The 27,950-nt window shown below is 38.6% G+C and overlaps 1 protein-coding gene across 1 annotated transcript; it reads left to right on the top strand.

The window, feature by feature from the left end:
• The first annotated feature begins 1,068 nt into the window (after positions 1 to 1,068).
• Positions 1,069 to 27,950, top strand: c1ql4b (complement component 1, q subcomponent-like 4b). Its single transcript, XM_008410128.3, has 3 exons — positions 1,069 to 1,580; positions 2,418 to 3,502; positions 24,809 to 27,950. The coding sequence occupies exons 2-3, from the start codon at positions 2,963 to 2,965 to the stop codon at positions 24,986 to 24,988; spliced, it is 720 nt and encodes a 239-aa protein (XP_008408350.1). The 5' UTR covers positions 1,069 to 1,580; positions 2,418 to 2,962; the 3' UTR covers positions 24,989 to 27,950.

Raw genomic sequence — 27,950 nt, 5'->3', positions numbered from 1 at the left:
CGATTGGCTGCCACCTATTGGCAATTCAGCGTCATTTCATCACAAATTAAACCGAACACCGGGAAAATTTCTCCATAATGTATCCATATAAGAAGCTAATACAGGTGGGAAAAAACAGTCAAATAACATCAATTAACAGCTATATACACATTATTGGTACAATTTTTAAATATTAATTTTATGCTGGGGGAAATCAACTGACAACCTTTCAATTAAAGTGGACATCATGTGATATTAACTAACATTTGTAACCAATGCTGGTTGGTTATTGTTTTACTGTTCTGGAAAATGATTCCAGAGTGAATGAATGAATGAATGAATGAATGAATGAATGAATGAATAGGTTTTAACTTCTAATTTTCTTGACTGAAAGTATACTTCCTGCATTTTAATGTCATTTCGTGAGTTAATGTTTATATTTATTTTGTAAGGCAGTACATGACCTAGCAGGAAAGTGATGGATATTACATTTAAATCATATCAGGATGATTAAAGTGGCTGTGCGTATAAAAACGTCTGCTACAAATGTAAGAATTGAAAAAAAAAAAACTAGGTGTAGCTAAGACGGAGATGCTGAAGGGGGAGATAAGGATGCTCTGGTAGCAGAAGAGACTGAAGAAGCGGAGGGTTTTCTAAGAGAGCTCAGGGACAAAAGAAAGTAAAATAGGATGCAGCTGGAACATAAAAATGAAAGAAAAAAATGTTTCTGATGAATGGGACAGGAGCATGCAGAGCTGAGGAGTTGGAGACAAGAACCGTGTTTTTCATTACAAGCACACTGAACAAATATTAGAAAATGGTAAAAAAAATATATATGAAAGCACGATAGTTAAACAGCAATATTTTTATATCATGTCAGGGATTTCTCTGTGATTGAAAACAAGTCGGATAAAAAGAGAGATTAAAGTGAGCGTGAAAGCGTTAAAGAATGAATAAATTCAACATATTTAAAGAGAAGTGATAAAATTGGATTAGAGAATTAATTAATGTAGTTATTTGATTTGTGAAAAGGTCACATGCAGGCTGAGACGATGAATCTCTGTGTGTGAGAGAGTGTGTGTTACACGGAGAGGGTGGGGGGAGCAGGATAGTAGGCAGATGATGCCGAGGAGAGAGAAGCAGGACAGAAAATACAACAAGTGACTGAACTGTTGCTCTGCAAATAAACTGACTGCGCGCCGGCATTTACGCACATCTAAAGTCTGGAAAAGTGACCTATCAGAGCTCGCACGCATTTTTCTGTCTTTTTCAAGGACTGTATAGAGCTTAATTAAACCATATTATTAGATTTATTTATTTTTTTCTCTCTCTCTCAATCTGCTTGAGTTTGGACTCAGGGTGCAGAACTCATGGATGAGACGGTCAAAGTTTAAATGCTGCGCAGGATTCTGGTTGATTCGAGCTGAGTTTGGACCGAAGCGCAGCAACTTCGAACCGATGCCCCGGTGAAGGCGGCTCAGTTTTCCGGAGGATTTTGGTCCGGGTTTGGAGCGGAAGCGGCGTTTTTCACCGTGAACCCCGCAGAATGAACACACACTGAACTCCGGGGCTGAAACGCAGGCGGGGAAAGCAGAGTTTTGGTAAGTCGGTTGGTTGATTTGTGCACGACTCTTTCAAAAGTTTTGCTTTAAATCACTTACTCTCTGATTCACCCGTGAATGCGCCAAAACCTGTAAAATAAAGTAAATCATATTAAGTTTTATTGCTATTAAAACCTGACGCAGTTAGTGGAATAAAAAAAATAACACTATATTTCTGTTTACTTATGTACTTAAAATATTACTATATTGTCGAACTGAAAGTTGTCTTAATATCATCATTATTTGTGTTATTATTATACGTTTAATCTAAATAGAATATTTGAATGCTTTATGATCTCTAAGTCTATTTTTAATGCAGAAAACTGTCAATTAAGTGCAAAACAATTTCCATTTTCGCATGCATCTTTTCCCGTGTTTGCATTCCTGAGTTGATTATTGTCACTTTGCTGCATGCTTCATTCCTCCTTTAAGTTACGAGAGTCACTTGATTTGATGCATGCATTAAAATGTTTCATGCTCCTTGTGAGCTTCTTTTCACTCAGTTTCCATTCTGGAGATGCAACCCCTTCCTCATGATGATCACCTCATAGCATGTACTTTTATCTTTCCCTTTTTTTCTCCCTAAAGTTGTAAGAGAATCCCTTCCCCATGATGTGTGTAATAAGATATTTCCTACTTCACTCAAACTACTTTTGAAAGAACAGATTCAACTCCCATTCCTCAGATTTAACCCCCTTTCTTTTACTAGCCGTAATAAATCTGTGGTGTGAATGCAAGACCAGATTTCTGGAATAAATTCTTGAACGCGAGCGGGAGAAAAATAAAAGCAGTCAGATTTATCCGCTTCCTTGTTCTTCTCTTCTCGTTTCTGGACAGACAAGCGAGGCGCCTTTCCCTGAATGTGGAGGGTGAGATGAACTCCAGTGGGAATTTTGAAGACCCCACCTGACAGCTCCTCCCTGTCTGAGAAACTGAAGGATTTTCCACTGGAGCGTCCACAGCCACAGAGCAGGGAAAGAATAAAACCCCTTAAATTTAACATTTCGTCAGCTGTGAATGTTTTGCGACGTATCATGTGTTGTTTTAAATTGGATAAGAGTCACCAGACCATGTGAACCAGAGAAAAGGGAGAAACAAAACGGATGTACAAATGGGGAATCTGTCATTCCCTCCCCTCTGAGTACTGACATTCCTCTACTCGTCTGTGACTCTTAGAATCCTTGAAAAGACTAAATTTCTTCCCCCTGTCAGATAACATCCGACGTTGTGTCTGACGCTTTCCCCTTTGAGTAGCTTTCTGACCCGAGGTCAGCCTGGCCGGCACAACCATTCCAGCCAAAGGGGAGGAGGACTTCCTCACGCTGGCCGCCTCACGGCTCAGCCGCAAGAAACGAGTCATTGGGGCTGGAGTCGGAGTGGCCATGGTCCTGGTCCTGCTGGTGGCCATTCCCCTATTGGTCCACACCACAAAGGGGGCCGGGTCCGGAGGTGGTGGCACACACTATGAGATGCTGGGGAGCTGCAAGATGGTGTGTGACACGTTGAGCCCCCCTCAGGGAGAGCTGACTGCCGTCTCCCCGCAGCCTCCGGACTTCCCAAACCGGAGAGGCAAGCAGGGGTTTAGAGGAAGCCCCGGACTTCCTGGTCCTCCAGGGCCTAAAGGTCCACCTGGAGAGCCTGGTAAGCCCGGTCCGCCAGGCCCGCCGGGTCCTGGTCCAGGTGGATACGGTTCCTCCGTTTACACTCCTAAAATCGCCTTCTACGCCGGTCTGCGGAAGCAACACGAGGGGAACGAAATACTGAAGTTTGATGACGTGGTGACCAACGTGGGGAACTACTATGAGCCGAGCACAGGCAAGTTCACCTGTCCTCTGCCCGGCATCTACTATTTCACCTACCACGTCCTGATGAGAGGCGGCGACGGGACGAGCATGTGGGCTGACCTGAAGAAGAACGGACAGGTGAGAGTCGTACAAGTGTTCTCTCTCCTCAAATGAGACTCTAATTATAAACACAGAAATGATTCTAGTGACACACTTTTACACACATTTACGCACAATCACCAACTGATTTTTTGTTATAGTCATGGACAAAGTGGTGGCATGCGCTTGTATTTAGCCACCTTCACTGTTTTATCCCTAAATAAAACCAAGCACAACCAGCTAGCTTCAGAAGTCAACAAATCAGTGGATAATCCATCAAAACTTAAAAGTTTTAAACGTAGCGGCGACGAGCCTGCCAAAGTGGCAGTACCGTAACTCCGCCACAAGTTGCGCTATCTGAAAAATTCAAATTCAAAATTCTGAAAGGAGAGACGTTGCGCTTTCCAGCCCATCTCAGGTTATGACAGTAATTTCACCCCCGCTGTAGCAGTGAGTGAAATTAATCTGAGGGGCAATCTTTTAATAGACGGTAAATTGCGAAAATAACTTGCTAGATATTAAAAGTTTCAGTTGTTATGGATCAATGGGCAAATATATATTTACTCACAGGACATTTAAAGAACTGCGTACAATTAAAATAAGTAAATATATACATTTTAATTTAGAACATACATTAAAATGGATAATCCATTCTAGTGAGCCTTGCACATTTTTACACACATTTACACACAATCACAAACTTTGATATGTTTTTCTGGGATTTTTTGTAATAGTCATGGACAAAATGGTAGATCATTATAAAATAGAGGAAAAATCTATTTTATAATGCCTCCAAAGCAGGTCTATGGTAACTTTGGAGGAGCTGCAGAGACCCACTGCTCATATTGAGGAATATATTGACTTGACATCCATTAACTACACAACCCCATTTATTTTTATGGAAGAGTGGCAAGATTGTTAAATCATTGACAGAAAATCAAAAGTAGTTAATTGATCAGTTTGCCTTAAACCTCCCTGATGACTCAGTCCTGATCCTGGTGGTGGCAGCGTCAGACTGTGGGGATGCTTCTGTTTTTCCAGGGACAGGGAACCTAATCTAGAAGTTTTATACGGGGGTAGAGGTTCTCTTACTTATAGTCTGGACTGATGGCCCAGTCAAAGCCCAGGCAAAAAAATTAACAAGAATAAGAGGCTGTTGTTCACTCTCTACAAAAGGTTAAAACACAGAGGCCCAGCACAAACACATGTCACACTTTTTAAATTTTGACTCACAAATATGATTTCAAATCATGTGTTGGTTTATTGCAAACATCCGCCACCCCCAATCCAACAACAAAAACAAGATGTTTGTGGTTGTAATATGTAAAAAGGTCCAAGATGTCCTGATACTTTGTCAAGGTACTGCAGGCTCAAAAATGTGAAGTACTCTTGCAAAATACATCAGAAAGCTAAAGTTCTTTTTGCAAATTTGCCCGGAGTTTGAATTTCATTTATTTATTTATTTCGAACAGACATTAAAAACAGTCAAAAAAGACTGTCTACTTCAGTGTTCTTGCAAGTTTCAAAGTTAGAAATGTAGTTACTTTACTAATATCAGAAATATTTGCTCTAAAAAACTTTAGAAGATATTAGAAACTTACTCTAAAAGGCTAAATGTATTAAAAGTCTAATGTTTGAACAGAACTGCTCCTCTGCTTTTTGGGATGGTAACCAAATAACATGAAAAACAAATGTTTAAAAACTCAAAAAAAAAAAAAGGTCTGACGGGTAAGTTGCAAATAACACAACAAGATAATGACTATGTAGGAAAATTAAGTATTTAACAACAGGTTTTATTCAAAAGCTACCTTAGAAAGAAGCTTTTTTTTTGCACAACTTACAAACAAGGGAAGAGGAACGGAGTGACAGCCAAGCGATCAAGAGGATAACAGTCCTCCTCGTCTCTGTGGAACGAAGCCAAAATGCAACAGCTGGCTATTGTCCTCTGAGGGACTCTGACTTTAGCACTAATAAATAAACAAGTACAAATGCCTGGAAAACGCCTTCCATCTGGAGAACAGGGACAAGCTTGAAGTACTAAGCCTTCAGTCGGATTTTGACGTGTGTGCTGCACTGAAAAAGCAACGGCCAGGGGATTGCAAGAGAGAAAGAAGAGAAAGGAAATAAAAAGAAAGAGATGCTTTGCGTTAGCACAAGTGTTCACTGGTGTAACGTTTTCTGTACATAATTTACACGGTTCATGGACTAACAGCGTACAAGAAGACACCATTCCTGCACCAGATACATATGTTCAGTCAGATGATTTATTAAATCCACACTCCGAAAGATGTTAAAAAATGTGGATGCAGTCAGAGAATTTGGCAGCCGACGACCTAACACTGGCGAGAACGATTTTGTCGATTATCATCCCTCCAGATACGTGAATAGAAAAAAGATTTCTATTTTCAGCTTCATACTGCAAGTCCACACCTGTTATTTAAAACAACAAAAACACATTTTATTTGAGAACCTATGCTAGATTTTCAAGAGTTTTATTTGTCCAAATCTTGCAGAGATTTATAAAATCATGAGCTGGAACAGAGATCTCACTCTCTGGTCGCTCGTCCTTTATCGTAATGTTAAGGTCTTTCTCCTCCATAATTGTTCTGCAGTCAAGATTAAATAGAGAAACGACAGCATGTAAGAGCTGTTTGAAACGACACCAAAGCTGTACAACAGTATGAGTCCTTGTGCTGTAAATAAGACAAAGCTTTATTCTCTTTTATCTTATATATTGCAGCATATATGGAGAAGTTCTGGTTCTGGTTACATTTCAATATTTCAGATCCAACTCATTTTAATATCAGGCAAAGATGAGCTGAGTAATAACCAATGTTTTCAACTTTAGATTTTATGTACTAAAAAACATATCCAAACCAATTTGATCATTTGTGAACACATAATTTCCCACCGTGTTAAACTATGACTACTGTTTTTTCCCCCCTCTATTTTATTACTTCCAGACACATAGAATCAAGAGACCACTTTTAATAGAATCTGTCTGTCAACATGCAGTAGGCTAAAGACTCGCAGTAAGATCCAGGAAGCCTCAAACGAACCCAGAAGAACATCTAAACTCACTGCAGGTCTCAAATGCTTCAGAAAAGGTCAGTTTTCATGATTTAATCAAAAACACTGAGCAACACTGGACTGGCCCGTCTCACATTTGGCAGATTAACAATCATCAAGTCTCCCAGGAAAATAATCTGAGAGGCGAAACACTTTTGTATGTTAATTAAAGAGACCACTGATTCTGCTCTCAAGCAGAGAAGACCTGAAGGAGTTCTGATCGGTTTCTGACCTGAAGCTCACCTGGGTTCTGCAGCAGGAGAATAATCCAAGGAACGTCGACAAGTCCACATCTGAATGACCCAAGAAAGCATCAAGGTCTTGGACTGACGTATTCAAAGGATCATAATCCAACTGAGAGTCCGTAGCATTATGTTAAACGTGCTATTTTTGTTATATATAAAAGAAAACTCCAATATGAATGACTTAAAACAATGATGAGAAGCAAAACGGGTCAGAATCTCTACGGTTCTGTAAAAGACTCACTGCCAAGTGGTTGTTTGGTCGTTAGGGGGCGATTACTCTTTCACATAGGGTAAAGTTGAGTTGGATAGATTCTTTTTTCCTTTTCAGAAGCAAAATAATTTAAAAACTGCTTCTTATATGTCCACAGGTCACCTTAATCTGGCATTAGAATTAGTTTTCATGACATGAAATGCTTAAATGTTACAAAGAAGCAAAAGAAATCTCTAGGGTGGCAGAAACCTTTTCACAGCACTGTAAGTTATCATAGTTTTAAAAATGGGTTTATTTATGAGCCAGAGGCAGATTTTTCAGGCTCTTGGTGGGTTCGTCTCAAAATTATACTGTATTTGTAGAATAAAAACTTCATCTTACCTTTGTCGTTACTCACTAAGATGAAACCTGGATGTTTGCACAACTTTGTAACAAATAAATAAATAAGTAAAACATTTCCATTGTTTATCTGAGTAGGTCGGGACCATTTAATTAAATTTAATAATTTCTGGAGGTGATCACATCACAACTTATTTAAACTCTGATTGATAATTTTGTGAATTTAATTTAGTATTTAAAGTGTCTGTTTTGACTGAATAATAACCCAAAGCGTCTTGCAATTATATATGTTGTCATAATTGTGTTGAACTTTGGAGAAAAAAAAAAGGAAATTAGTAACTACTATTTTTATATCACACCAATACACCAAAAGAATCAATTTTATAATTTAGACCTGGAGATGTCTCAGCATAGTATCTTCGAATTTATCAGCTTAAAAATATACATAAAAAGAAAAACACAAAGTTATGGTTAGTTTGTCTTGGGTCAAACCCTCCTGAACTTCTCTGTTTTGAGGTGATCTGCTAACAAAGAGCTACAAAAAGCAAGATAATGTCAAGTTTGCTGTATTTTTTAGTGTGATTTGTGTTCCCCAAATGCAAAGATCAGCTCACTGTGCATATTTTATGTGACTGACCAAGTCCATAAATATAGTTATTCTCTTATTTCATTGCTTTTGACGGAACGAACAGGAAAAGTAAAGAGGACGGACGGCTAAATGCCAGATATAATTGGGGGTCTCGGTTAGTTGCGTGTCTGCTCTGACATTGTCATTCCTGTCTCCTCCTGCTGTTAAATCTTTCATTGCCTTTAGATGAGATCTTCTCCCCTTCACCTGTGCCCTCCTTTACGCACACATGCACACACGCAGGCACTCACCTCCTACTGTCCCCGTCCACACTGTCTATTGACTCCTTCCCCATTAATTATTTTTCCATCAACTAAATTATTTAACTCAATTTATAGCTGAACCTGGCTTACAGGTTCATTGCAGCTGCTGCATATTCCTGTGAACAGAGAAGTGTTCGTGCAGAACAGTGAAGTGACTCTGTGGAGACATAATTGTTTAATCGCCAGGCGAAGGCACAGCTTTCTTTTTTTCTTTTTTTTAAAATAAGTTATTGTGTTAGCTTATAGTAGGATTTGTATTTATAGGATGTCTTTGTTTTAGACTCACCAAACGGTTGTTATTCCATTTACTATCTCTCCGAGTGTTGGCAAGCAAGAACAAGTGTTATGCAGATCGAAACAGAAAGAAATTAAGCTCCATTTGGAAACATCAGCTTCTGTATTGAATGTGTGCTCTTAATGATGGGTGTTTGAATTGGGATATAGGGCGAAAAATCTATAGTTATAGTTTAAGCTAACTTAATCATGATGTCATTTTTTTTTCACAAAAGTTCAGTGTCCTGTAACGCTGAACAGCCAGACACAGAATGTTGATTTTGTCTTGGACATTTATCTGATTACAACCATGAAATAAAAAAATTAAAAATAATGTAATTTTTGCCTTGAGGAAATTAACCCACCAGGTTGTGTCTCATATCTGGATTCTACTTAAGCATATTAGCAGACAAAATCCTGTAAGTAAGTTAAACGCATCTAAGTTGTTCTTTCAGGAACTTAGATTCAGAATTGTTGGAGAGAAATGTTAATTCAATTTACTTTACTCAATCTTCTGTTCATGGAGATAAACAACAAAACACAAAGGTTGGAGGTTCACATCATCCATCCATCCATTTTCTTGCACCCTTTTTCCCTCAGTGGGGTCGGGAGGGGTACTGGTGCCCATCTCCAGCCAACGTTTCGGGCGAGAGGCGGGGTACATCCTGGACAGGTCGCCAGTCTGTCGCAGGGTGTCACACTCACACCTAGGGACAATTTGGAGAGGACAATTAACCTGACAGTCATGTTTTTGGACTGTGGGAGGAAACCGGAATACCCGGAGAAAACCCACGCACAGGGAGAACATGCAAACTCCATGCAGAAAGACCCCAGGCCGGGAATCGAACCCAGAACCTTCTTGCTGCAAGGCAACAGCTCTACCAACTGCGCTATTGTGCAGCCGGTTCACATCATATTTTGCATAAAAACAAAGTCACAGGCGGCTTAGTTAAGACTTGAGGCCTAAATTACCAATATGTCCTCCCAAAGTTGACCTGCGACCTGCTGCTCACCTGCACTCACATTCAGCTCGCCCCTAAATGTGAAAAGCTGCATCTCTTTCTCAGAAAATTATTCTAATTTTGCTACTAAAATATACAATGTAGATCTTCTGTTTAACCCTAAAAAGAGCCTCCCTTCAATGCTCCACACCTTAAAACCTGCATCGTTCAGTTTAAAGTCTTCAAATATGTGAGGTGAGCTCATGAGTGCATTGTGCATAACGCTGCTCCCAGTGGCCTCGCCACATGCCTCGGTTTTGGACTCGACATCCAGGGCAGGAATGCTTACCTTTGTGTTCTGGTTTTTCCAGACGACGAGGGAAAGGTGCTGGTGTGCTGCACATCCAAGTCAGAGTTTGTGGAAGTGTGGGAGCGGTCTGTATGTCATGATCTGAGTTATGACCCTGCTGATTGGATAGTTTTTTGCTTAGACCTTCATAAAGAAGCACAGCAGAGCACAAGATGCTGGTTTTTACCAGGCTAATCCTTAACATGCCATAAAATTAATACAAAGTGGCTTTCAGACAACAAACCAAGGTTTCAGAGCCAGCTACACTAAGCCTGGAAATTTGGGAGCAAAGCTGAAAATGTGTTTGAGGAAAGCGGCCTGCAAACCCAACTCAGTCACAATTGACCAAATTCAGTAAAGTATTCAGACAAACCTGCGAAAGGATACCGTAGTTGGGTATTTTAAAAGTAAATTCTACCAAACACTGATCAAACCAATGTAAACTTATGAATTTAAAACATTTCATAAAAAAATCTCAAATAGAAAGTGGAAGTAGTTTCAAAAGTCCTAACTGACCAAAAATGGGAAAAAGAAATTTCAGACTCTTTAAGTTATGGTTGCTTTTATGCAGTGTCTGTAAATATTTGGTTTCAACTATAAGTTATAGTTGTAGTTTTTTTTGTGATCAGTAACTCACATCTTTCTTTTGTGTATAAACCAGATTTAATGCAACATCTAACATTAGCATAATAGGTATAAATTAGTGTAGAAGGACCAGGGGCTTATTTTATGCATCTGTTTCATCTTTTTTCTTACATTTAGCAGAAACAGCAGAAAAGATTTTGGATGCTAAAAATGCTCCAATACACTGAATAAAATTAGGGAAATGATTATAGTTTTTAGTGCCTGTGTGTGTGCCGCGTCTTTCACAGCATGTAAGGATGGATGTGTGAACATGTGTGTATTAGCTCAGAGCAGTTGTCAGGCTGATACGCACTGTTAATCAATGTCTTGTCAAAGGGAGCTGATAACGAGACACATCCCATGGCGAGATCACTGCAGGGACAGGGAAGCTGCAGACGAGAAGTCTGACATAAAGAGGAGCGGGTATTTACAGGACGGCCATTTTTTTTTACGCCGTGAGGAGTTGAGGAGCAAGAAAAGCAATTTGGTCGTAAATATAAGGGGAAAATGGATATATCAAGCCCCTGTCTCAAACACTTGCTAATGAATCACGGAGCCGATGTGCAAGTTTACAACTCATTTGCTTGATTAAGCGCTCAGTGAATTGAATCTTTTTTCCTCAGTATGTCTTATAATTCATAAAAAGATTGGTGTTGAGGTGGATGACCTTTTCAATGGATATATAATTCACGACCAATATGTATTTTGCCCTTTACAGTGAGGAACGTGGAGGGAGAGTATGAATATTTATAGCTGGTCCAGAATCGGTGAACCTGGTCAGCTGGTCAGTCTGCAGGTGTGGAAGGACTTATGGAAAAACTGGGTTTTCACAAGAGCACACTGTAAATAAGAACACCCCAAATCTACCCGATAAAATTAAGGCAACACATTACAAAAAATATTGTTGATTCTGGACAAGCATCATATCCAAACAAGTCCAATATAACAGCTTAGAAATGTAAGTTAAATGACAGATAAGTGCGATCAATAATGTCAGAAGCAAAGTATGAAAAACTACCAGGCAAACAAAAAGAAATCTGAAGTAATTTATTGAAACTGGAACTTTGTGTTTTCAATATTGTAAGAAAACACAAGAGCACTCAGCTACTGGCTTTTTACTTAAAAACAGTCTAATGTTAGGTTAAATTCACTGACATCATGGACCTAAACAAAATTATTTTGTTTTATTTATTTGGTTTTTAAACACTTTAGTTTCATATTTAAGTAAATAACTGTCACAAAGTTAAGTAAGTAACTGGGGTTGCCAGGTATCAGGCTGAGCTTTGGTGGGGTTGCTAGGGGTGCCTGCTGATTTGTGACGTTACATTGCGGAGGTTTTTGAAACAGCTCATTTTCCAGACACAAAAAGCATTAACTTATTGCTAAAACCAGCTGGGTGGTTTGTTTTGAAGTAGTAGAAACCCAAATGGAAGTACAAAAATTTGCAAAATGTAAATTTTGCACAACATCTCCTCTTTAAAGCTGAGTTTAAGCGCCCTTCGGAGGGAGTTTGTTTCAGCCCATTGTATTCTCATTCCTTCAGTCATGATCCATCCATCCTGACTACAGGGTTGAGTCAAAACGTAGATGGACCATTAAGTCAAGAGCTTTGCTTTTGTTGCCCCAAGGGAGCAATCGACCTTTATGAACCACGGCTTCGCAGTAAGACAAGATGACTCTCCTTCTGGCTCCTTCACTCTTTGCTCTGCAACAGTGCATGTTGAAGATGAAGGCCTGAAGACTTGAATGGAAAAAAAAATCAACTACAAAAAGCAGATATGAGAACCCGACGTTCTCAGTCCAGAAACCTTCCTCTCCTCGATTATCAGTGAGAACAGAACAGCCCAGGTGGAGTTTAACCTGCACAGGCAGCAAGCTTTCTTTTTAGTGTTATCATGCAGAAACATCGCTTGGTTTGGACATACACGCACCCATTACTTCCACTGAACGCTCCATAAAATGTATTGAGAAAAATGGATTTGAACCTTGTCTAATTCCACGAAGCACCAATTGACTCCTGTGAGTCTGTGAAGATAAAGATCTGGTCCGCTGTCCCACAGCAAGAGCGAAATCCACACCATTCCTTCTGAGTCGCATGAGCAGTTTGTTTTGCTTCCCAACGTCTGGAAGTAAAACATATCTGGGAGGCAGAGAAATGTGATTCATTTACAGTTTTTACTAAAAAAGAGTTTGGTGGCAAAGACTGAGGTTTCATGCTGTAAAACAACAAGAAAAAGAAAGGCATAATGTTAATTAACCATATTTTCCACAGGTAACAAAAGGTTGGATTTAAAATGGCTACCTATATTAAGGAACCTGCAGAACATGTCTTGCTTTTATGTCTTTTTAATCCTCAAAAAACACGAAAGCTGAAACCAAACTTGGCATCAACCAGGAAAAGCCTGGTCTTCTCTAGAAGCACCATGGCTGTATTCTCCATATAGTCATTAAATATTTCCCTAAAACATTGCTTAGCGTCGCCACAATTAGCCGTGTTCAGATCAAACTCTTCGGTTTGAACAACAGTCTCTTAGGCTATATTTGAATGTGTTCATTTAAGTGTTTGAGCACAAGTTATAGCCTCAGATAATATACGTATTTTAAATGTTTCTCTTTGGATTTATGCAATACTATTGGTGTCCAGACTGAAGAGGCAGACGTGAAAACTGTTCCAGCTTCGTTGTGGTTTGAATGAACAATCTGTACATCATTGTTCTCTTATGTATATCTTTAAATGCGAGGGTTTAACCTGAGCAGCTACATGAGGTAATTAATGAGATCTTTGAGCTAATTAGATAATTAAATAAAGCACTCAATAGTTGTGCTGATGACAGGCTTGGACTCAATTAGAAGGGAGGAACGGCTCGCCACCAGACAGCAGGTTCGATGCTACTGTGTGAGGTGGAAGCCGCTAATTAGAGTCTGAGTCAGACAAGGTGTCAATATGAAAGCACTTCATTAGACAGTTTTAACTTTATCTTATTTTGGCATATTTCAGCTGCTTTTTATTCTGCTATCTGAGTCTTTCCAGAATAAATCATATACTTATCGTTGGTATACGATTACATGGGAGACACAATGTGATATAAAGGCGTAAGGAGATTATTTCAGACCTCATTTCTTGCTTATAAAAAAAAGAGCCTCCTTTATATCCTGCAGGTTTACATCTCTGTCCTATTGTCTTCCTGACCACACACATTCATGCTCATGCTCACAGCTATTATTTGACTATATGTTTCCCTTTTAATGGCCGAGGCCATTATATTCTGCAGACCAAAAGGGCTCAGCTGGTTGTTGGCTGTGTTTGGCCTTTGCCTTTGTTGTGCCTTCCTGTTTGCCTCCCCATTATATCATTGTTCCTCCTCATCAAGGAAACAGAGGTTTGTCTCATTTATAAGCAGCAGAGTGTCACAGCGCTGCTGACATTTTCAGGTTGAACAAGAAGAATTGCAGAAAGTTTAACATTTTTTGAGACTACAGTATGTAAATGTGATTTAGAATGATGTTAAATGTGGATGTTTAATTAGGATTTTATGTGATGAACGGCATTTGCTCTGTTAGTTAAATTAGGGTGGTTTTTTTGTGTCTAAATGCGGCGTTTGTGTCTACACACAGGTGATTTGAGGGACACATATTGGTAACGGTGTTACCGACACAAAATCCCAATCCAAGTAATCCACACATGCACAGATATTAACACAAATAAATAAATAAATAAATAAATAAATAAATAAATAAATAAATAAATAAATAAATAAATAAATAAATAAGTAATTAATTTGGTTATGGGTGACAAAAGGGCAAGCACTGATCAAATGAAAATATGAGATGCACCGGAAGCAAGTAAACCATGTGAAAGTGTAGAGGAATACAATTATGTTAATAGTTAAACATAATCTTGTTTGGCTGATTTCCACTATGGTATGCATTTATCTAACATACATTTACTGTGTCATTCTGACCTAGACATGTGGAATAACAATCACTGAACTGTTGTAAACACGTATCCAGCCAAATGCCAAAATGTCCCACCTGTGGACGACTCCGGGAAACTCCGATAGCCTTTCAGCCAAATGCGAGCCAAGAGATCTGCATCAACCAAAGGAAGAACTGGAAAGTAGGGCTGCACCGATTGCAGTTTCCTGGTCGATTACCGATTACTTATCTTTTAAAAAGCCTAACTTACCGATTTCGATTTTGGCCGATATATTTTTTTTATCTGAAATGTTGCTTAATATATCAAGAAAGTTGCTGAATTGGCAACTACGGGGTGACTATTGCTAACTGTAAATGTGCAGACATGACCTGGTTGGCCGGTTTGTCAGTCAGTCCTCTCACAGGAGGAAAGAAAAGCACACCGGTTGACCTTTGCCGAAGGTTGATAACATCGGTGGATAATAACGGCTTCACATGTAAAGATCGGCCGATCACTGATCTCCCAAAATTGCACTCCTAAACTGGACTGATTGAGAACAGCACATCCACATACAGGGACAGACTTGAGTATAAATGCGCCCTGCTCTCTGCGAGAGTTGAGGGTTTCTGTGAGAATATTGATAATGTGATTTGTGATGCAGGAGCGCCCAGAGCCCTCCAACTTTGGCCCGAATGAAGCAGACATAAACGGAGTCTGGTGTGATGTTTTGTTTTGTTAATAGCAACCTTTACCTCTCCAATTAAAGTCAGTAATTAGAAGACAATTCTTTGGCCTCTCACTGGTGGCCATTAAAAAGGTTTCTCATTACTTTTGAACCTTGTTGTTGCTAAACATACATATGTCATTGGTCACAGACTGATTGAATATCCCAGAGAGCACCGTTGGGGCAATGGCCATGAAGCAGAAAGAATTACATTTCAACATAATCCAGACACGATCAGGATCTTGAAATGTTTTGGCAGAGCAGACAAAAAATATAACAATATTTGCCAAAGAGCAAATTATCTTTCATAGAGCACTTCAGAAATACCTGAGATCAGCGGGTGCCGTTGCTTAAATCAAATAAATTGATAATGCATTCAGCAGCCATGGACTGTCTGCAGAATCACTGTAAAAGACTCCACTGTTGAAGAAAGAGCTGAAGGTCATTTGAAGGTTGTTGCTGAACATTTGGACAAGGGTTTATGAAATACTGGGAGAATATCTTGTAGAAACAGACAAAACCATGAGAGAAGGAAAATGACACTGCACTTCAGCCAAGTTTTTTTTTTTTGTGCATTTTGGTCCTCGGTGTGAATGAAATTTACTGAGAAAGCTTTTTTACCGGTATGTGGGGTCACTGTAGCAAAACAATGACCCAGACAATCAAGTCAATTCTCAGTTGGTTTAAGAGAAAACATACTAAGCTTCTGAAAGGTCCAGCTCATCACCTGATTTGAGTGCAATCAAAAAAATATGGAAAAAAGCTAAACCAGAGAGAGCAGGAGACGCCCCCCCAAAAATGTAAAAACTTCAAGAGAGTTTGTTGGGAAGACTGGTACAAAATCTCACCTGTGCAATGTTGAAAAATAAAGGCTTTTCTATGAAGCATTACGCACATTTCAGGTATCCTGCTTTAATATTTACCTCCCATCTCATTACATTTTACAGTGTGACTTACTTGGGTTGGTGGAAATTTCATTTCTATATCACCATTGAAAATATATATTTTCCCCATTGCATGTCAACTTCTGTACTACGTGGTGAAAGAAATATTATATGTACATATTTAGAAAGAAGTTCAGAACAGAGGGTTGGCTGAAACTGGAGAGCTGTAGGTAGACCAACCGGAAAACCCCCTTTATATCCAATTAAGCCCTCTCCTCTTCCCTCAAAGGTTTCAGTCTAGAGCCAATTAGAGACTTTCTAATCAACATCTTGACACCTTGGGTCTTGAGTGTCATGGCAAAATATTAGCATTTAGTATGCCAATTAGTGTGTGAGTCAGCAGTGCAGGAATAGGGTTATATGTCGACCTGCATAATAGAAACAGCTGGTAAGGAGGCAGCCATTTAAAAAAAAAGAAGGAAAAAGGCCATTTCAATTGCCCTTCCTCTTTCTCCCAGTTCACGCTTAAAGGTCCCTCAGGTAACTTTAAGAGACCCTGTCTCCATCGCTCGCTCCGCTCCGAGAGGTCTGTACATCACAGTGAATGAATCCTGTCAGTTTTATTACCAGCGGATCAAGGTGCCACAGCAAAACAAAACAAAACTGAAAAAATAGGGCCTTACATGGAGACCTCCATCCCCCGACCTCATTTATACCCAATCCTACTGTGAAACAGGCATGCTTGATCAGTTCCTTAGCTCCCTCTCCATCACCCATAGCCTCTCTAAACTTTGGATTTGTGTACTTGAATCTTTGTCTATACAAACCAAATATTTCTTTATTATATATATTTTCCCCTGCAGGCTACTAAAAGTGACATCAATCTGTTTGTGAAATATATTTAAAATAAATTTGTCACACGAAACGGTCGGGCTCGGTCGGAAATACAGATTTTACCAGACATTTATCCTTGTCAAATAGATATTTCTACGCTGTCACTTTTTTTTTCGTCTCTCACCCCTCCTCCCCACTTCGCCCATTTAATGTTGCCCATCTAATGAAAAGTGTTGGCAGTGTAATCTTCTCTACTGTCTCCTGGGTCTCCCCTTCTTCCCCGTAGTAGCAGATCAAGTCAGAACGGCGTTGGCCCAACAGACAGAAATTCTCTCCCTTGTCGCTATCAATCTCCACCGCTGTTGACAATAATCCTGATTTGCCTTTCCACTCTTGCTTTCACTCCCGAAGCCCCAGTGCCTTCTCCTGCCCACTTTAAGAAAACAAGATTTCACTCTGATTGGTACTGACAGCTGCACCTTCGGACTCATCTGTGCAGGTTTCATTGTTTCGGCACACGGGCGTTATGGTGCAAGAAATTGATACATGTCCTCTGGCAATGGGTTAAACACTCACATATGAGACGCAATTATTTAAACAAGCTTATGCTTTGCACGTTTAAATTAATCACCAGAGTAGAAATTTATGTGCACATTTTGATTGTTTTTTTTTTCTTTTTTATTGTGCCAAAAACTTACACAGATTTTTATTTTGGGGTCGAAGACTGTTTCTTGTGAGGGATGAGAAAACATTTAAAAAGAAAATAATAAGGAATTTTTGTCATAGGGTTCTTTGCAAAAGTATTTATACTTACATTTATTATTATTATTATTATTATTATTATTATTATTATTATTATTATTATTATTATTATTATTATTATTATTATTATTATTATTATTATTTCAACATGTTAGAAATACCAAATTTAAAGTATTTTGTTGGGATTGCATAAGGCAATGTAATCTGCAGAAATCTGTTTTTTTTTGTTTTTTTTTCCCCCATTCTTGTGTTCAGCCCATTTTAGCCTAATGCCTCCAAGTAAAATCCAGCATAAGCAGCGTTCTCATAAGTCTACTAGTTATTACACAGAATCTGTGTGTCATTTAATCTCAGGATAAGTACACAGCAGTTTTTTTTTTTGCATAGCACATTTCAGCCACATGGCAGCTCAAAGTGCTTTACAAGATCAAAACACGACAAAGCAACCAACCGTGAAACGAGCAACAAACAGCAACAAACATTTTGTCAAATGTTAACATTTGTGAAGGCTGCAGGGGTTTGTCAGAGAATGTTGGTGAACAAACAGTATCGTTATGAACAGGGAGCACAGCAGACAGGTCAACAACAATGTTGTGGAGAAGTTGGTTGACCAGGCAAGATGACAAATAGTCAGAGAATCTGTGAAGAAGGTAACTCTGGAGGACCTGCAGAGCCAAAAACTCAAGTTGGATAATTTCTCACCAAGCACTAATTTTGCTCTTTTTATATCAGAGCTTTGTAAAAAGTATGAAAACTTGAATATAAGAGAAAATCTGTGACATGAGTAGGAAATTGCTGTTCATAGACCCTCTACATTTGGTATAAATGAGTGGAAGCTATTTTACAATAATATAGATATCAATGTCTACATTTGCAAACCTGCTTGAGAAATACCCCCCTAGACTCGCCTATGTAATTGCAGCAAAAGGTGATTCTACAAAACGCTACCTCGGCAGGTCAAGAATAAATGCACACCGCACTTTTCAGAATCTTATTTCTAAAAACGACAACCCCCGCCCCAACATTTTCCAAGTTTACAGTTGTGACATAACGCGTTGGGAAAAACTTGTAAATACCTTTTAAATGCCCTGTAGCTTTGAATTTCAAACCAATTGAATTTAGAGGGTTTTGTTTAGTACCAAAAAGTTTTCAGAAAGAAAACATGACAAATTTAACAACTGCAGGGGTCTCGTCATGCTACTGCAAAATGACTTAATGTGAGATTAAGACAGTGTATCTTAATCACACTGTGTCAACCGATGGTGACCACAGCTATATCCTAAATGTCAGACTCTTGTAAATATGTGTTTAAAACGTCCGAAGAGGAGGATGTGTTCCCTGGGTCACTGTACTTACAGAAGGAGAGAGGGACCATGAATTAATCATAAACACACCACAATAAATGTCAGCATCTCCACTGTCTGAACAGAGGCTGAACAAACCTGTGTCTTCTAAGGAAGTCAACCATAAGCCATAAATAACATTGTGTCCTTTTGGCTGGCAAATATAATTAGCTGACGTTCATATTTAAAGGCCATTTCACTGAGGTAGTGTGAATATCACTGCGGCAACATTTATTGGTTTGTACGGGTTACTCAAAGCATGATTTACGGTACTATTGTTCATTTCTACATGCATTGTATATATTGTAGGCCAAGCGAGGGTTAACTGGAGTTTTATGTAAATTTCAGAGTAACATCCAGTTGGGAGATCCAGTAGATTCCCTACATGCTGGCTCTTCTCTCTGAGCCATCTACAGATTTTTTTTAGCCTTCAGATCCTTTAAGTGATCAGTAGAGGCTTTGTTTGAGTGGTTTGATGCAAAGTTATTAAACCTGCTGTTTGATCGACCTCAGTGTGGAGAAACACATCATAATTCTGATGGACAGTCGAGTTAAGTGGTAGTTTTCTAAATAATTTTTGAAATTTTAAAACCAACCCTGTGAAATTTAGATATTAGTTTAAATCATACACCTAAACCAATAATTAGTCATTTCTGTCACAGATTTAAACCTAAATGATTTTTAACCCCTCTCCTTTTGAACTTGTAAAATTCTTATCCTTTATGGTCGTTCTTCTTTTTCTTGCATTTTGAATTAAATTATTTTCTTTACATATATGTTTATGTTGTTTTTTACAATATGTTCGATAAACTCAAACTCATTGACGAAAGAAGTTTTATTCTGATAGAAAATGATGCATTTCTCAAGTAAATATATTTTTGTGTGAAAAATATAAATACATTAAAAAAAATAGTATGCCATAAATTATTCATATGATTCCCAGTAATTACAGTATTACAGTAATAAAAACCTTCCTATAATTGTCACAATCCACTCATATTTTGACGATTTATCACTGGTGATGAGTTTAACGTTTTTTAACCTTTACATAACCATAATCTTACAATTTTCTATCAGGGTCATGTCAGGACTCTGGTCTGGCCACTGCAAAACATTAATACAATTAGAAGAAATATGTTAAAACATTATTTTATCCCTCGTCCTTGGGTCATTGCTGAAGTCATGGGCATCTTTTTCCGTATGAAACGTAAAGATCTGATCGTTCATCTGTTTGCACCTGCGTTGGGTCGACAAACAACAATTTACAGTTATTTTTAAAAATATATTGAAAGTCTACAATATATAGTGGTTTTGCCTCCAGTTGATACAATTGAAGGTCGCTCAGTAATTTGGTTTGATCCGTCTTCATAAGAGACAAATGGCCTCAACTGGAATTAGAACCAAAGCCAATAGAAAAATGTAACTAATGCAATTAAATACACAAGATTTGAACATTTTTACCACTGTGGGATTGCTTGCATAAGCGAGATTAACAAGTAGGCAACAGTTTGATTTTTGTAGGTAATAATGGAAATAGGCAGGGGTAAAATGGTAACACATAAATAAAAATTGGGGCATGAAATGGTGATGGGGTGAACTGACACAATTTGCTGATAAAATTCAGAGAATCACATAATATTGTACCTTTATGTTCTCATATCCAGTGGGCCTGCTGTTTGCCCATTAGAGCGTTACGCAGAGGTAACTGGGACCAGTCCACAGAACTGGTCATTATACGCTCCGTCTCAGGATTTAAAAGTTCGAGTTATCAAACTCACACATCAAATGCAATGGTTTTAATAAATAGTCAATGCAATTTGCTTTGTCTATAAGTGGTTTTGACGTTCTTTGTTCATCAGTGCACTGTTCTCAAAGCTAGTTATATCTGGCTGACAGCCTTTAGCTCAGCTGACAGTGCCGTCTGGGGAATTTCGCCATTCAGCCATGCAGACAGATGTTGGATGTACAAGTTGTCAGAATCTTCTTGTTGTTGTTTTTTTGTTGTTTTATTTTTCTAAAACCTATTAGGTTTCCTTCGGGGAGCTGTTCATTCACTTTGGAGCATGGCACACTTGCTCTTTAAAGCAACAAAGAGCCACGAATCCTGCACATTTTGTTCCTCAGGTGTTCGCTTGAGATTCACAGAAACAAAAGGAGAAGAAGAGCCACTTCATCCAGTGTGTAGTATCTCATCCTGGCCTCCCGCTCGTATTTCATCGGCCCGTTTGACCACTGCTGCCTAGCCTTCTCCCCCATTTATTGTGATTGTATGGAGTTATTGAGGAGTTGAACCTATTAGGCGGGGATCTGCCATGGCTGTCAGACTACCAATTACTGTAGCTTGCAGCCATGTATAGCCTGGCTTAATGCATCTGGACAATATGGGAGGGGTGAGGGATGTTGCAAGGAGTTGGGGGGTGGGAGGGAAGTAAGGGAGGACGTCTTGGTATTTTGGGGGTCGGGTAGGGTTTCTCTGGAGACCTGCTATAGTAGCGTGTCGTTAATCAATCCGATTTAGACCGGACAGGGACACACTTAGTCGCTGCTCCCGCCAACACTGGCATGGCGGGGGAGAGGAAACGCGTGCGTGACCTGCATCTTATTCCGATGCGCGGACACAAAAAGATGGATAGATGGGCCGAGAATGAAGAGAAAAGGATCGGGTGGGGAAGGAGAGAGGGATGATGGAGCGGGTGAGAGGTGTGGTGGGGGAGACAACAATTAATGGAGAGATGTGAGCTGAATTAAAACAAAGGATATGTATTGATTTATTTCCGTCTTTGGGAACGAAGCAAACATGTTCACCTTGTTGCTGTTAAAAGAATGTTTTTGGAAAAAAAACATAAATACGTTCAGTTGTATTGAAGAAAGGCGACAAAGGTGGGATGTGAGGGGGAAAAATAGCTATTTTGGACTTATTTGATTTATCTTTCTGATCACATGGGAAGCTTGATGACTGGTGGAGATGATGAACCATATCCTCCATCAGACTGAGACCCAGAGGAGGAGACAGAGGATGGAGTTGGGGCATTGTATTTGCATTCATTAATATGTATGCAGATACATGCTTTATTCTCCACTGTTTGTCTGCTCGGGTAGTTTGTTACTTGGCCAGTGAAAGCTCAATTTATTATAAGATTTGCTTACTGATTGTAAAAACAGACTTCAGTGAGGGTGGATGAAAACAGCACCTTCACATTTTTAACTACAGAATTGATAAAGAGGCTGATGTGCAACTTTATATCTTTACTGTGGAACTGTTCTCTGGAAATATACAGCAGAAATTGTGTTCATGACTTTGTTTCGAGCTTATTTAACTACTGCGACATTCATTCTTGTCATTTCTCAAGACAGGGGCCACAGCTAAATCACTGAAACATTGCAGTAACAATGTAAACTGTTCTGTAAATATAGCCCTCATCAGAAGACTATTCAAAAAAGAGGGGCTTGCCAGGGGTGTTTGGTTGTTGCTTCACAGTAGGTGATATGAGGGTTTCGTATCAGTCAAAATTGATAATTATTGATTAGTTTTTTTGTTTGTTTTATACAGTATTTGAGATACTGAAAACTGGTGATGTGAACTTTTCTCTTTTATTCACAGTTTTCACTCCATAGCGTTGTTTTTATTATTATTATTATTATTATTATTATTATTATTATTATTATTATTATTATTATTATTATTATTATTATTATTATTATTATTATATATTTTTTAAGCAGTTATGAAGTAAAATCTTAAACTGCTGCTGTTTCTCAGCAAGTAGTCGCTAGGCAACCACAAGCTACTCAACGGGTTGTTGCTGGGTAACCAGAGTGACTGAGTTAGTTGATTCCACCAGTCTTGCTTTGCAGTTCTGAATCTGAGGTCAGTGAATATTTTGAATATTCTATTATCTTATGACAGCGATGATCATGTCTCTACTGTGAGACATATTATTGTTTTACAGTCAAGCCCTACTTCACATGTATCATTTACATATTTTACCTAAACTATGCACTAATAAACACCATAACACTTTGCTATGGTGTCCAAATAACCTAAAATTATAGCCCCACATTTTAAAAGAACATTATTCATGAAGTTCTGGTTTATGTCTGGTTTCTCTCTTGCAAACTTTGGTCTGATCATGTTTTCTTTTTTAAGAGAGCAAAAGGCTCTTAAAGCTCCAGTGAAAGTTGTAGAGTTTCTTTCTGATTGTGCTTTCACTTTAATTGAAGCTGCTGTAGGCCCTGGCTGGGTAGCAATGTCCCTATGGTGATAAGATTGTGATTAATATCAATTAATATTTGGGTATCCATCCGCACATATTTCATTTTTTTCTCACAGAATTTTTTACTTTAAAAGGTGTTTTTAAAGTTATAATTGTTTATATGACGTGAACAAATTTGAACTTTTTTTTTTTTAATTTATGTTAAATATCCATGTACTCATATACAGTTGTTGATTACTTTATTCCAAAAACTTTAATAATAATTATTGCTATACAAAACATTAATTTGGACTCAGAATAAGTCCAACAAAGTCTGTATGAGCGATGAGATCATGCGTGCCAGAAGGATTTGCTGTGTAAGTTTTAAATGCCTGATAAATTATCTGATATGTCCCCTGACACCTTCATCCCTCTGCAATCCCCCTCTGCTACAGGTGGATCAGCTGTGAGAGCAACAATCCTCTGGGGAAAAAATTGATACTGACTAAGAATGTGCTCTCAGATGGAGGTTCGAGGCCAAAGATCACTGAACATCTCATTTATCTACCCAGTGAGCAGGAAGGGATCAGCAATGATGACATTAGCCCCAGATCACAGAATGAGCAAACTGGACGCAGCATCTTCCAAATAAACTGAATCTCATGGTTGATTGTGAAATAGTTGTCTTTTACAACAATCTTCCTGTAGAGCTTTGCTTTTAAATAGAAATATAAAGTCAAAATGACAAATCTCACCACACTTTAAAAGCTAAATGAGCCCCTCAGAGGTCTTGGCATTGTTTGAGTCGCAAGAAAAGAGATCCACATTTAAATTTAACATAAACAAATGTGCTTTCCAGGATCAGAAGCTTAGTGGTATACTGGTTCATGAACTCCCAGTTACGGTGTCTGTTTAGGATCATTATTCCTCTGTGGAATTGTCTTTTTCCACTTGGTCCTTGTGTTGCTCTGCTAACCAATTCCTTATCATCCGAGGGTAAAAGTTAGAGTTTGGGGTTTGAAACAATTGAGTTGTTATTGCTGTATAGAAGTACCAAAACTGAAAAGCATAACCAGAGTCGAGGCTCTGGAATGGTTCTGACATCATTCCAATTAGATATATTTGTTTAATAAATAGATCAAAGCAGGAAACCAACCAATTTGTATTGAATTTACACATGCTGCCAAAAACAAAGTGATCAAATCTAGAATTGTGAAGCTTGCTGGTGGCTACAATAGTATGGTTTAGGTGCAGTGAGCTAAGGGGAATTTATCCAAATCTTAGTGGGGGTGTATGTATATATTTGGACCAATATGTATAATTTTAGTTATGTGGAAATTATACAAAATCTACCATGATCTCGTTGAATCTCATTGTATGTTGTATAATCATCTAGAAGTGAAAAAGAACAAGATTAATGCATCATTGAAATCTATTAATTTAAGTGCTATTTAAGATGAAGATGAGTGCATGTAATGAAGAGGTGAGTACTATATATTCAATAGCGTTGCGAGGTTGTTGAATATGTGGATTAATTTGTCTGAATAAAGTTTCATAATTGAAAATGGGACCTAACTGAATAGAGAAAAGAGGATTTCCAACAAGAAATCAAGATTCTTATGGTAAAAATACATGAAAATAAATTAAATGAGCAACATGTAAAAAAAACCCAAAATAACTGATGGGTTTTCCCTTTGCTTTTAATCTTTACTTCGAGCCTTGATCTACGTTCTTGTCTCTATGCCAGGTGAGAGCCAGCGCCATCGCCCAAGACGCAGATCAGAACTACGACTACGCCTCAAACAGTGTCATCCTGCACCTAGACGTGGGCGACGAAGTGTGTGTTCAGCTGGACGGGGGCAAAGTTCACGGTGGAAACACCAACAAATACAGCACCTTCTCTGGCTTCCTCATCTACCCCGACTGACAATATAATCCCACCTCCTCCCCTTTTACCCTGTGATCGAGCAAAGAGTTTCCTCCTGTTTCTTCATCTAACACATCCTGCCATCCATTTATCCTCTCTCCATTTAATGCATATAGTGACATCATGACAACAGAGTTAAAGAAAGCTTGTGGAAAAAGAATATAATGTACATATATCAGACAAGATTGACTCATGATGCATACACCTTTTATGATCTTTAATAAAAGGCCATGTACAGTATGCGTAAGCATGGCTAAAATAAATCATCGTCACCTTTACTCCAATCATTTTGCTGTTTACACGTTATTGAACTTCAGTTTTTGCTCCAAGACAAACCAACTGAAATGATCTCTGAATGTAGACTGTCAATCCGGGCAGAAGTATTCGGCTGCAGCCTCTTGCCCTCACTGTGAGATAGATTTCCATTGCGACTGTAGACACAAAACAAGAAAAAGGCATGAATATATTGATCGCAGCTGATAATTCAGCACACCTCTCGATTATAACGCTGTGTGTTGTATGTCTGTGTTAATGCCTGTGCGGAAGCATACGAGTGTTTTTTTGCCCTTTGGTTCTGTGGAAGTGTAAAAGCATCCTGTTGTTGTTGGTGTAATTTGCACAGAAAGGGGGAAGGAGGGAGTGGAGCTGCTGGTAACAGTCCCTCAACACACACAGTTTATCAATACCCAGGTTTAGCTTCCAGATTGATTCCTGAGCCTCGGAGCAACATCACGTTGTGGTAACAAGCTGAGATTTCCTCTGAAGCCCATGCTCAGTTACACATTAAGTTTACGTCTACAGCGTGTCGTATTGATCGAAATGTGCTCGTTTGCTGTTTTTTTTCTCAATGAAATGAGATGAAAAAAGGTGGATAATTGTGATGTCATTTTTGATACAAATTTACTTTCTTCTCAACTTAACTTACTTCATTTTTTTTCCACAAATGCAGATTTTAATATGTTGAGAATCAGCTGCCCAATTTCTCTCGTCAAAATTTAGCAGCGTTCATCTAATTGTTTCCTGTCACACTTGGCTTTTAAACTTCGTCGATACATTTCCAATAGGCTTGAGGGCAGCACTATTCCTAAACTTTAATGTTTGCATACTTTATTCATTCCAGTTTGGTTTGGGATGCTGGACCACCCAATTATGTCCAATTTTAGCCATCTAGCTGGTAATTTACCATAAAGTTAAATAATTTGGAGGATATTCTTAATTTTTTTCATCTACTTGGCGCAATTAGCAGCAAAACAGACTTCAGTATGATGATGCTTCGACCGTGTATTAAGGTTTGAAAATATAACTCTGACGCCTTGATACACACCTCTCAGTGTCACCAAACTGCTCCATTTTTGTGATATCTGACCTCAAAGACTCTCTAAAGAGGGTATTTGGCTTGTTTATGTGGGCAGATGCGAATTGTTGTCAAGCTTGAGCATACTGATTTAAGGGAAAGTGGTTCTTGTTTTCTTGTGGACTGTCACAGTCGTAATTCAGCATCTTCCGATACATAACGAGCTCCGGACTCGATAGGTCTCAGTATTGTTCCTGAACGTTCAAACCAATTTCCTTTCATGTGAAAATTAAACACAAATGGGTGTTTCAATGAGACACTGATAAACCCTGGCAGTTTGCTAAAGGTTGCCCTTCTACAAGATGTTAAAAAAACTAAAAAATACTGTGTAAAGGGCGTATTTTAGCCTACATCCACCCCTTTGAGGCCTGGGATAAACAGCAAAACAGACGGCATGCCACATGTGAAGTTTTCCTTCCAGCCATGAATCATGCAAAACCACTTGAGTGGCATCCTGAAGCGCACTCAAACACATAGCAAGCTGAAAAGGAGCATAATCCTCTTAAAACACACGTCATGGAGGTTCTTTACAAAGTGCCAGAGCTCCTTGAATTAAGAGAATAGAGCAAGAAAGGCTCAAACCTCTTCCTTAGCTCGGCACAGAAAGATGGTTACAGTGAGGCAGGGATGAGCCTTTACTTTAAAATGTGTTTTTCATTATTTCATTGTAAACGGACACATATTAAAATGTTTTTCTTTTCAAAATGCAGCTGACTGTTGTTGACTATTACTGCCATTTGCCATAAGTTTAGGTTCTTCGTGCCTTACATATATTTTTTTCCTTTCGAATACATTTCTTTCCCTTATTAAAACAAAGATATGTGCAGAAGTTGATCCACAGGATGCAACAGAAACAGAGAGGGATTTCATATTTTCAGCCACAGGTAGTCCTTATGAATATTAAGCAGAAGAATGCTACTATGAATCTTTGTTTTATAACTAGAAGAAAATAAGTCCTGTAAACGTTGGAAAAGGGGATAATTATCTAAGGAGAGACAGAAAAAAAAAGCTATTTATAAGGCAGTTTATTTTTGCATCCATAAAACAAGGATGCTTACCCCTAAAAAAAATTCTGTGAAGAAATGCAACTCTCACTTGTAAACACAGTGAAGGAAAGAGTTTATAATTATGCCTAATAATTGACCTCAATACTGTAAATGTATCGTATGCCTTCTTGTCCCAAATATAAAGCATGACTCGTCCCTCATGTGAAATTATCCGTTCATCTCATAAATTTCTTGCTGTAACAGAAAAACTCCGCCGACTCCAGGATTTTACACCTCCAGTTCCCCCGTCTGAGGCTTTCACAACACCTCGATGACATGCTGCATCTCACTGTGTGTGTTATTACCGGAACTATTACCTTTGATTGGAAAAAGTTTGAATAATTGTCACTGTGCATTTGCAAGCTGAGTTGTGTGTTTTACTTTGTTACTGTGATCTGCAGTGTTTCCCCCCTTCTACCCCTGAAAGACCATAAAATACAATAAAAAAAAAGGAAAATTCTAAAATATGTCACTGTAACTAAGTCCAACAAATGGCTTCCCGGGTTTTATTATACACTTTTATTATTTATTCTGGGGGAAAATAAAGAACCATGTGGTAAAA

Source organism: Poecilia reticulata, chromosome 5, assembly GCF_904066995.2.
Source record: "Poecilia reticulata chromosome 5, P_reticulata-male-v2, whole genome shotgun sequence".
NCBI lineage: Eukaryota > Metazoa > Chordata > Actinopteri > Cyprinodontiformes > Poeciliidae > Poecilia > Poecilia reticulata.
Note: the sequence above shows the minus strand (reverse complement) of the source record. Positions and strands in the feature narration are given on the sequence as shown.

Bases quoted from the DNA above. Each gene is read 5' to 3' on its own strand.
- c1ql4b (XM_008410128.3), top strand. From the start codon at position 2,963: ATGGTCCTGGTCCTGCTGGTGGCCATTCCCCTATTGGTCCACACCACA. The intron at 3,503-24,808 runs GTGAGAGTCGTA...TCTCTATGCCAG, and splicing joins ACCTGAAGAAGAACGGACAG to GTGAGAGCCAGCGCCATCGC.